Here is an 11136-nt window from a genome sequence, read left to right on the forward strand (position 1 = left end):
CCGTCGATAGTAGAGGCTAGCAGTAAAATATCGATACTATCGATAGTGCCCTCGATGGTTTGACACCTCTATTTTATCCATAAATCCACGGTCACACTGATTAGGAAGACCTCAAATTATTGTATAGTTTTTTTTCTTCGTAAAAACGAAGAAAAAACAGGCGAAAGGTATATTTAGAGTGTATTAGTGCACAAAAGGACAGACGCCTGTTAGCCGGCAAGCATTGTAAGTAACATTATTTAACCGGGCAAGCCACATCTACGGGCGCTACCGCTCCAAAGAGAAGTGTGTGTGTGTGTGGCGGCGTTTTTTTTGAGTGAAACAAAAACAGTGCTGTGCTGCACGAAAACAAGTAAAGAAATAAAGAAAAAGAAGACGAAGCCGGGAGAAGGCGTAGCGAGAAGGACCCGAAATCAAATTGAAATTTGATTTTGGACAAACACCAAATAAAAGGTAAGTAGGGAACGGGCCTGATTTCTCTTACTACCATGTGCTTCGTATTCGGACAGGTTTTCTCGGTGTTTAAAGATTGATTCCGAGATTGTGTGCGCCAGTTTTCCCCTCCATCTCATATAGGCAGGAACGCAGGAACGATGAGCTTTCTGCCGGGCGAACCAGTGCCACCCGGTTTCGAGGAAGATGACTCCTCAGTCCGCCCGGCAGTCATACAGAAGCAAGTTGAAGATTTCAGACGCGGACCATTGATTGGCACCGAATATAGCGTCGAGATCATCGAGGAGGGACGCCTGCGCCCCAAGTACTTTTGTGTCCTGTGCAACAACTTCAACGAATTGAGCACGGTGTTTGTACACTGGACGTCGGTGTCGCATCGCAGCAAATACTTGCAGACACATTTTCAGAAGGCCTACGAGGAGCTGGAGAAGATACAGAAGCGGACGCTAACTGAAACCGGCGATCTGGTGATTGCCACTGGGATTCTTTGCCAACACATTGAAAAACATTACGGCCGTGCGCGTCGCATTGTGTCGGTGCTTGGCGCACAGTTTAAGCAACATCGTTCGAAATTCTGCAGCCAGGCGCGTGACATGTACCATTTCGATGAGTGCTCTGGCCCTGACTTTGTCCAGGAGGCGCAAGAACTGGTGCAGGATATTAAGAAGAGGGAGGAGAAGGCCGGCAAGAATGCACCAAAAAAGAATGAACGCGATGAGAAAAAGAACAACAGCAGCGACTTCATTGCCCTCGATGCGATATCCAGTGATGATGAAAGCTTTGGCCCCGGCACTGGCCCTGGATCTGGCCCAAATCAAAAGCAGAGCATCATCGACGAGCAATCGCATAGTGGCCGTGGGGCCAATCGTTCGCCACCGGCGCCCGGTGAGCTGCCCAAACAACAGCTGCCCACGCCCAAGGAGCTGTCCATACAGGCATCGATTATTGCCCAGGAGCGCTATAAATGGGAGAAATTTCGCTGCATGCTCGAGCTGCAGCTGAAGCAGCTGCGCGATGAGACGGAGACATACGAATCGTTTCCGGAGAAGCATCCCGACTATCCGGACGAGTGGAAGCAGTTCTGGAACCGTCGCTACAAGCAGCTGCAGGAGGAGAAGAAGACCGATCCGAATAGCTACGATTACAAGCCCGAATGGATTAGCTACTGGAAGGACAGACGCGTCGAGCTCTTCAACATTGCCGTCACCAAAATCAAGAAAGAACTAAAGGACAAATTCAAGCTGACCGACGAGGATGAGGAGAAGACCAAGGACCTAATGGAACGCTACAAGATACGTGTCTCCAGTCCGCGTGAGGCATCAGCCCCTGCATCAAGCGGCCCCCATGTCCGCCGTAAGCCGAATTTTCGCAGCAATCGAGGTGGCGGCGGCGATGCTGCTGAAACTGTCATCGAACTTAGCGATGACGAAGCGCCCAATCCATCAACGCGGAATCGTGCGCAGTATAGACGCTCTCGCTCGCAATCGAAGTCGCCCAAGCGTGGCTTTGGCGGCGGAGGAGGCCGTCATCCAGGACGCAGATCACGCAGCCGTTCGCCGCGGCGCCACTACAGCAGACACAACGATTCGCGTAGCCCTTACTCGCGCAGCCCACAGCGTGGCCATCGCTCTCGTTCGCCTGTCTACTATCATCGCCGTCCCATGAACCATCAGGGTTTGTCATCGAATCATGGACGATCGCGTGATGACTACTCGGATCGTCGCAGCGGCGATCCGGAGCGGGACAGGGACAGGGAACGCACCAGTGATGCTGATTTCTATCGCAGCGGCAGCTATAGCCGTACGAGTCATGCGCCATACGAACGCATGGAGACATTCCGTGTGATGGACTCGCGTGTCTATCCCGAATATAGTTTACCCAAAAAGACACGCTCCGATTCGCCAGCAAACGCAAAGGATAAGGATACAGAGACGTCGGTGGCCGACGATGGACCCCTCACTGTGGTCAGTGTGCTGCGCATGCTATCCGCCGTCGAGGATCATTTGGGTAGTCTCGGACCGAAGGCATTGAGTCTGCTCAGCAAGGCACTGGCCATGGAGATGGTGCGGGCGAATGCGGCCGATGATCTGCTGCTGAACGAGGATAATTGTGTGCTCTTGGAGACAATCAAAGAGAAACTGAAGGGCATCCTCATAGCCGAAGTGCTGGATGATCCGCAAAAAGTGCGCGTTGTGAAAAAGTTGATCACGAATATAGCGGCCATCATCTTTCAAGTGAAAGCCAAAGGTATGTTTACAATCCCAATTATTTTATGCTCTAAGTTACCGAAAATTCGATTGTATGTACATATATCCCACTATATCTTTTATCGCGTTTCTTCGATATTCTCGTGTGTATGTGTGTGTGTGTGTGTGTGTGTGTGTGCGGTAAGTATTTAGTGTTCTATTTGTTCGTCCTACTCCAGTTTTCTTCTGGTCTTTTAGATCCTCTTCGAGTCAGTAAAAGGTATTCCCCCTTTGTCCTAGTATTTAACACTCGTTTTGTCCCTTCGGAATTCGCGATTCTTTCATTCAATCTCTCGCGCGCGTTTGGAGCCTCCCTCTGGCTTCAGGTTTTTTTTTTTTTTTCTTGTCGGCTCATACAACCGATAGAAAACCCGAATTCGTGTATGTCCTTTGTGACCGAATGAGAAAGGTTTTAAGCACCGGACTCTGTACCAAAAAGACTCTTGAAAACTATTGTCATTCCGTTACAAAGAAAGCATTAACTTTGGTTTTCTTTTTGTTAAGGGAATAATATATTAATTTGAAATAAATTACATTTCATCCACTATTTAATTCAGCTCAAACAAAAAGCAAATAAACGAAACGAACAAAAAGAGAATTGATATTTAAATAAAACGTTGATCTGAACCCTTTTGTTTTCAATCTGCTTGGGGGTCTATCTTTCTCTCTCTCTCTCTCTCCCAATAATGGTCATTAACCACTCTGTAAGTGAACGCGCGCACACTACAGCCGAAAGTGTAGCCAAAAACTGTTGCTTAAGCTCCGAAAAGCCAGGCTAAAAGCTCAACTAGATCCGCTGAAGGTGTGTGTTCTGGTCTGGTCTGATATCTACCTATCAATAATATTTTGTTATTATGTCACCGGCTATACATACATATTTATGATATATATTCCGACAAATGATTTGCAAAGTCATCAAAGAAAATTAAAGGCAACATTTCCACTCTATTAACTTATTTGATAAACAATTATCTGCTAACTATGGATTAAAATGTGAATATTAAAGGGAAATATTGTTGTATAAGCGAGAAGGAACGTTGTGAGTCGCTTCTGTGGCCGCGACTCTACTTTTATACTTATGTGAGCTTATGTTTTATGTAGAATTTTGAAAATTGAAGATACACATATTGGTAAATATTGTAAGCAATAATTCTAAGGCATATTTCAGGGCAGAGCTTACTATAATTATGATATAGAAACCTAAAAAGATAATTTCTACCGGAAACGCAGAAAGCGCTGGTATGGGCAGCAGCAAACCGATTTTCACCAAATTTAAGATGGTTTAAAAAACTCTGTGTTCAATCAGACCAGAATTCCAGTCAGCTTGAAAGCTTATTTTAGCCTCAGCACCCGCTTTGGGCTAAGCCTTCAGCTATAGTAGTGTGCGCAAGGCCCAAGAGAAATATACAGCAATTAATCCGATAAATAAATCGCCAACTCGATTTGAATCGGTCCGGTTATCGGTAATATCGCGCGCATTTTGGGGCATGATTTTTGTATACTTCTTCCCTTCCGAACCGGATCGGATCGGATCGGAATTGAGTACAACACCCTACAGACGTCGTCCGTTCAGACCCTTTTCGCGTTCGTGTTGCAGCAGTTGTTGATCGGTGATGAATTTGAGTCTAGCTTTCAAACAAAAAAAGAAACGAAAAAAAAACATAACAAACAAAGTGTAAAATTGAACGCCCGCAACGCCCCTGCGGAAGGGAGAGCAGCATCCTTCTACCACCGCCACACCATTCCATAAGTATAAAATGTTATTTTGTTGCCGAGTAATTTTTGTTGTACTGTAATTCGATTTCGATCCGCTGAGGTGGGATCGGAATCACATACACACCATTTGCGTTTAATATACATGAGACGACTGACGATTAACCTTTCCCTTTTTTTTTCTTTTCGTGTTGTGCTCCTTGCCGCGCCTTTTCACGTACCATTTTAGCCAAGAATGACGGCGGCAATAGCAAGGCGGCCAGTGCCATACCACCACCGCCCATACCATTGCCATACGATCGGCAAATTATCTACTCGAAGCTGGCCAGCGCCTTGGTTGTCAAGGGCTACTATGATGTGAGGACCGATGATATGGACAGGCTGTTGCATTTCTATGCCACGCTGGTGAAGATCGAGAGGAGCCGTCGGGTGGCGGGCAAGAAATTTAATTTCTCCGAAGTTCTCAATTTGCTGGGACTGAAGAAGAAGAAGGACAAGGTGGTCACCGATCCCATTGAGATTGATATCGACGAGCTGATGAAGGAGGTGGAGAGTCAGCTGCACAAGAAGGAGAAGATCGAAACGGTGGTGGGGCCCAAATCGGACAGCATTGGCATGGAGTCCCTCACCGATTCCGATCTGCAGACATTGCTGCAGAATTTCAAGTTCCTTTCCAGCGAGGAGCAGGTCCATCTGATCGGTCATCTGCGCAAGCTTGAGGTCCAGGAGCCGTTGCGCGTCGAATGTCTGCGCAAGTATGTCAATCTGGCGGAGCTAAGCGGCGATGGTGAGTCTTGCAGTGATTTTCTCTCACGCGTCGCTGGCACCATCAATCCGGAAAATACATCCGCTGTCTCGGCTGCCGTTGCCACTGTTTCATTGTCCAACAACTCTGCATCTGCTGGCGGCTCGGCGGCGGCGGCCACGGCCGCTGCTCTATCCTCGCTGAATGTCCGTCGTCGTAGCTTTGAGCGCGAGTTGAATTTGCGCGAAGGCAGCAAGCAGCGTCGCCTCGGACGCCCCTCACCAGGATTCCTCATTGACGATGACGACGATGACGATTACAACTTTGATGATTTGGTGATGAAGGCCTGCGACTCGAATGGCGGCGGCGGAGGCAATGGTGGTGCTAGTGGCAGGGGCACCGGCCTACTGTCTGTTGTACCAGTCCCATCCTCGCCGAATGCTTTGACTTTCAAACCGGCCGCCGCTTCAAAGTTTTCGCTCGACACTGAATCGATTATAGCCAATCTGATGGACACGCTCACCAACTGCCAGAAGCAAGGAGGCAGGGGCAGCGTTGGCGGCAGCAGTGGCAGTGGCGTCCAGCAGGCGAATCGTGAACACCCGTCTGGTGCTGGTACTCCGGCTCTAGGCAAGACCTCGCGTTCCGCCGCAAAGAAGCAGCAGCAGCAGCTGAAACAAGGATTCAACAAAATGGGAGGGCCCAATGCCAATCCAATGCAACAGCAACAGCAGCAGCAGCAGGCCGGCTACAATCAGCAGGATGTCAATTCGGCATTCCAAATGCCGTCGCATCATTTTGGCCAGGATCCCAGCACCAATTATAATGGCGGTTACTCCTATCCTGGCTACTCGAACTACCAGGGACCTGGGCAGGATATGCCGCCCGGCTATGGCGGTGTACCACTCAATCCTTGGGCCAACAACGGCGCTGTCCCCCAGCCGCCGCCGTTCATTCAGCAGCAAAACTACATGGCTGCCCAGCAACAACAACAACAGCAGCAGCAGCAGCCCCACCCCTCACAGCAGTACAACAACATGTTCGGGCCTCGTCACTAGTTTAAGTTTTCAGGCGTAACCTTAATATTTAGTAAATATTCATATTTCATTTCGCTCGCAACAAAACGCCCAAACCCCAAAAGGAAAAGGAGCTGCATATGCTGCAGCATACATACACATTTTTGTCTCATTCTATCTCATGCATAGCCGCGTTGTGTATGTGTGTGAGAGCAGTTTAGTCCGTTAGCGAACTCAGCTACAGCTGTTGATCACATCTTCATATCGATATCGATCATCAGTTTTGCTGCTGGCCACAAGAAGTGGAATTTTATATATATTTTTTCGGTTTTGTTTGAGCTTGAGTATGCGTCAGCAGATTGAGATAAGAGCGAGACATGTGAAGTGCAGTAATGCCGATTTTATAGCAACGGAACTATAGCTTCGATCATAACGGAGCGAGACTTCTTACAACACGACAACACCACCTCAGCTCTGCTCCCTCTCTCAGTGACTTGAAGTCGAAGAAAGTCGTCACCGTCTTGCCGGCATAACATTTTTGGTTTTGTAATAAAAATACAATTAAATATTACTATAACAAATAAAGAAAGAGAACGAAAATAAGCAGTAAACGTTATGTATAAGAAATTACATAGTTTGTATCAAGGCCCCGTGATCAGGACATAACGGTACTGTACCGGGACAAAAGCTTATTGATGCGAAGCAGATAAATAAATAAATGAATCAGTGATAATAAACGTTTCAGCAGATCTGCCCTCAGCATCTGTCCCGTCCCCCATTATTTAGCAGAATAATAAAGATATAACATAATCTGCAGTCCAAAGTTTACAGCATATTTTTTGTTTGTAATAAAATATAAATTTAAAACATCCCCATTTTAGCAGAACGAACCAATAAAGTGAGCGAAAATGTAAAGCATTAAACGATCGACTCTCTGTTTTCTATCAAGTTTTCTAACTCTAACTACAGTGTGGCAATCGCATGAAGTCCACGGTCTGTGGCTTCACAATAGTTGGTATTTCGAGCTGCAACAACTGATGCAGCGACTGGCCCGTGTGCTTGTATATCCATTTGCCGGCTTTGGGTGTGCCAACGAAATCGAAGCGCTTGGGGCCGCTGGTGGGGGAGCTCAGCCAGATTTGCTTGTTGGGCGTCTGGCGATTGATCACATAGGTGCCGTGGCTCTTGCCCAGATTCACTGTAAGCACACCATCCTTCCGAAAGAAAGGAAAAGACACTATAGCATGATGTAACCATTGCGTGAAAATCTGAGGCAACTTACGCCATAGGCCACGTCAGTGCCAATGAGGTCTGGGGCGTTCTCGGTCAGCTCCTCAAAGTAGTCGCACAGGCCGTCAAGGGTCTCGGAGCACAGGCGCTCGTAGGTGGCCGTGTCCAGGGCGCTCTCCGTCTCGATTTGGCTGCTAAAAAGCCGCCGGTTCAGAGGTCCACTGTTTTGATTGAAACTTTCAGAGGCCGTCGTTACCGTGGGCAGATGACTCTGGCACTTGTTGTGGTAGCCCGCAGCGGTAGCAGAACGTCTATTCAAGCGGCTTAGCCGAGCTATTAAACGCCTGGTAAACATTGTATTTGTTTATTTTTAATTCTAATATTAAAGTGAGTGATGCTGCCAACTTGGGTAAAATTGATCCATAATGGTATTTTTGGCAAGGGGTGTATTTTACGTTGCATGCGTTCCATTTTGTAGTCCGTTTTGCCTGTTGTCAGTATTTTATAAACAATCCAATGAAGGGGAGACCTTAAAATGGTCTAGATTGTAGAAAATTTATTCGGCAATTGGATAAAACTATATTTTTAGCGCTGAGTGTCTTAGTTTTAATGTAATTTGAAATCGAACATCAAAATTGAGGAATATGATTTACGATTTATTGTGACAATGAGAACATATATTTCGGTATATTTTTGAGCGTCAGACGGTATATTTTTTCGATAAGTCCGCGGTCACACTGACACCGACGCAAACCAGAGAAAAATGGCGTCCGCATGAAAATTTTTCTGTTGTTGTCGATGAAATAACCATTGAATCGTGTATTGGTCTAGATGCAATTGCCCTTAAATAAAACTAAAACATTGTGAATGAATGATAATGGCGTTGCCGAGCAACTACAAGCAGATAGCAGTGGGTGCGCCAACGGGGCCCGGGCCGGTGACACCGCTCCAAGGCGGCAGCCGGTCTCGTTCGTCTGGCGGCGGTGGCGGTGGGGACCGGAACAAGGACCAAACGCCCATCTTTACCCACAGCAACTATGGTAATCCGGCCTTCACACCACAGAAGGTGACGAAATCATCGAGCAGCAAGAACCAGAACGAATCACGCCTGCCCAAGCCACCGAAGCCGCCAGAAAAGCCCATACTGCCCTACATGCGGTACTCAAAGCGAGTGTGGGACATGGTGAAGGCCCAGAACCCGGAGCTGAAGCTGTGGGAGCTGGGCAAAAAGATCGGCGCCATGTGGAAGCTGCTCAGCGATGAGGAGAAAACGGAATTCATCGACGAGTACGAGGCGGAGAAGGTGGAGTACGAGAAGGCGCTCAAGGCATACCACCAGACGCCCGCCTATCAGTCGTACATGTCCGCCAAGAGCAAGTTCAAATCGGATGTGGATATGCACGAGACGCCGTCCCGAGGCGGTGGCAGCAAATCCCACGAGCGTCGCATCGACATACAGCCGGCGGAGGACGAAGATGACCTGGATGAGGGCTACACGGCCAAGCATATGGCGTATGCTCGGTATCTGCGCAATCATCGCCTGATCAATGAGATCTTCTCGGAGGCTGTGGTGCCGGATGTCCGATCCGTGGTCACCACCACCCGGATGCAGGTGCTCAAGCGGCAGGTGAGCTCCCTGACGATGCACCAGACCAAACTGGAGGCGGAGCTGCAGCAAATGGAGGAGAAGTTCGAGGCCAAGAAGCAGCGCATGGTGGAGTCCAGTGAGGCCTTCCAAGAGGAGCTGAAGCGGCATTGCAAGCCCGCTGTCGATGACGACACCTTCCAGAAGATGGTGCACCGCATGTACGAGGACATCAAGCGTGATCGTCAGCGGCTAGACGAGCCCAGCAATGCCAACAATAGCTCCACGACCGGCCCCGTCTCGGCATCCGTTGCTGGTGGTCCCACTGTGGCCAGTAGGAACGAGGAGGCCTCCAAACAGCAGCAGCCACCGACGCAGCCCGGCCAACCGTCTGCAACGCCTGCGCCAGCACAAGACGCGCTACCGGGAGCATTGACACCAGCGAAAGAAACGCCAGCGACGCCGGTGACGGTCAAGCCGCCACAGCCTAATCCAGTGCCAATACCAGCACCTGCGGCGCCGGTGGTGCATGTCCATGAAACTGCAAGCAAGACGGATCCGGAGCCCATGGATATTGAGCCACCGCCAAAGCCCTCAGTTCCTCCGCCACCCATCAAGCCAGAAAAGCTGGAAATGGCCGCTGCACTGCCACCACAGTCGACGGTGACGATAGGAGAACCGCCCAAGGATGTGCTGAAGGTGCTGCCACCCACTAAGGTGCCAACGCCGACGCCCGTGCCAACTCCCACACCGCCACCGCCGATGGCTGTTAGCGAGGTGACAGGAGCTAACCCTAGTGCACCGGGATCTGTTCCAGCGGCAGCGACGACGCCAACGCCACCGCCACCAAATGTACAGCAGCAGCAGACACCACTGCCGCCACAGCAACAACAGCAGCAGCAGCAGCAGGCACCACCACAACAACAGCAGCAGCAGCAGCAACAACAGCAAGTGGCCCCTCCCCCAGGAATGCCGCAGATGCATCCACATCCTGGCCATCCGCCACCGGGCCATCCGCACATGCCACCGCATATGACGCCGCATCAGCCGCCGCCAGGAATGCCGGGTCTGCCGCCGCCGCCACCACACACGGGTTATGCCAACTATGGGGGACCGCCGCACGGTCCACCACCGCCGGGCGGTCCAACACGGTCGCCGTACTACCAGCCTCAGTACGGTGGCCATCCCACGCCGCAGCCCTACTATGCACCCTTCTCCCCCTATCAGCAATCTTACGGACCACCGCCCGGCTCACACTACATGTCGCCGCGTCCACCGCCCCAGCACAATGGGAATCCGGGTCCGGGCGTGCACTATGCACCCGAGCACGGCAATAACCCACCTCCGCCACCACAGCAACAACAGCAGCAACAACAACAACAACAACAGCAGCAGCAGCAGCAACAACCACCTCCGGGACATCTGCACGAGCCGAGCGGAGCAGCAGTCGCCGGAGTCGGAGCCGGTGTGGGTGTGGGCGTCTACGGCCAGCAACCTCAGCCACCTCAGCAAGCAGCACCTCCCAGCGGCGGAGTCGGAGCAGGAGCAGCGACGACACCAAGCGGACCACCACCAGCAGCACCCGGAGCGGCAACTGGCGAGAATGCGGCCCCGACACCCGTAACAGCGGTGGCACCACCACCCGGCAGCAAGCACGGAGTAGATGCGGAAAAGCAGGAGACGGCAGACTAACTGGGACTTTTACCTCCCCCCATACCCATACCCATACCCATGGCTAGGTGCATCTCAATCAGATCCTAGTTGTAGTTTTTAAATTATTATTGATACATCTCTTTTTTATACGTGACGTCCTCCCCCTCGCCCCCGTGTTGTAACATAGCTCCCGCCCGTCCCGTACACCAGAGGTTGCCTCCTCCCCTAACATTGATCCCTTGATTGATATCTTGATATATCTCCATCCCCGCCCCCTCTGCGATCAAGTGGGACGACAAAACATTTTCATTATGTAATAAGTTGAATACTTATATCTCCCCTACCCCTCTTTTTTTGTCTGCTCTAAATAAATATTACTTTGTAAGTCGAATCATGAAATATTAAAATTAAATTAAAAAATTAAATATAAAACAAAAAGAAAATTAATTGATTTCGCCTATGGAGAGCTAAATAAGAGCTACAGATGGGGTTATA

General features: G+C 49.8%; 3 protein-coding genes across 3 annotated transcripts; 2 read left to right on the forward strand and 1 right to left on the reverse strand.

Annotated features, from left to right (window-relative positions):
• The first annotated feature begins 96 nt into the window (after positions 1-96).
• LOC111082332 (uncharacterized protein CG7065) lies at positions 97-7090 on the forward strand. The gene is made up of 3 exons (XM_022378537.2): positions 97-453; positions 510-2700; positions 4642-7090. Exons 2-3 carry the CDS (start codon positions 594-596, stop codon positions 6213-6215), a joined length of 3681 nt encoding a protein of 1226 aa, XP_022234229.2. The 5' UTR covers positions 97-453; positions 510-593; the 3' UTR covers positions 6216-7090.
• On the reverse strand, positions 6986-7816 carry LOC111082334 (frataxin homolog, mitochondrial). The gene is made up of 2 exons (XM_022378539.2): positions 7456-7816; positions 6986-7387 (listed from the first exon to the last, which is right to left on the reverse strand). Exons 1-2 carry the CDS (start codon positions 7756-7758, stop codon positions 7133-7135), a joined length of 558 nt encoding a protein of 185 aa, XP_022234231.1. The 5' UTR covers positions 7759-7816; the 3' UTR covers positions 6986-7132.
• A 327-nt stretch (positions 7817-8143) lies between these two features.
• Positions 8144-11029, forward strand: LOC111082333 (formin-like protein 5). Its single transcript, XM_022378538.2, has one exon. The coding sequence runs from the start codon at positions 8275-8277 to the stop codon at positions 10678-10680; it is 2406 nt and encodes an 801-aa protein (XP_022234230.2). The 5' UTR covers positions 8144-8274; the 3' UTR covers positions 10681-11029.
• Positions 11030-11136: the final 107 nt, after the last annotated feature.

Source organism: Drosophila obscura, unplaced genomic scaffold, assembly GCF_018151105.1.
Source record: "Drosophila obscura isolate BZ-5 IFL unplaced genomic scaffold, ASM1815110v1 contig_73, whole genome shotgun sequence".
NCBI classification, from domain to species: Eukaryota; Metazoa; Arthropoda; class Insecta; order Diptera; family Drosophilidae; genus Drosophila; species Drosophila obscura.

Coding starts and splice junctions, on each gene's coding strand:
- LOC111082332 (XM_022378537.2), top strand. CDS start 594: ATGAGCTTTCTGCCGGGCGAACCAGTGCCACCCGGTTTCGAGGAAGAT. Junction 2,701..4,641: donor CTTTCAAGTGAAAGCCAAAG/GTATGTTTACAA, acceptor GTACCATTTTAG/CCAAGAATGACGGCGGCAAT.
- LOC111082334 (XM_022378539.2), bottom strand. CDS start 7,758: ATGTTTACCAGGCGTTTAATAGCTCGGCTAAGCCGCTTGAATAGACGT. Junction 7,388..7,455: donor GCACTGACGTGGCCTATGGC/GTAAGTTGCCTC, acceptor TTCTTTCGGAAG/GATGGTGTGCTTACAGTGAA.
- LOC111082333 (XM_022378538.2), top strand. CDS start 8,275: ATGATAATGGCGTTGCCGAGCAACTACAAGCAGATAGCAGTGGGTGCG.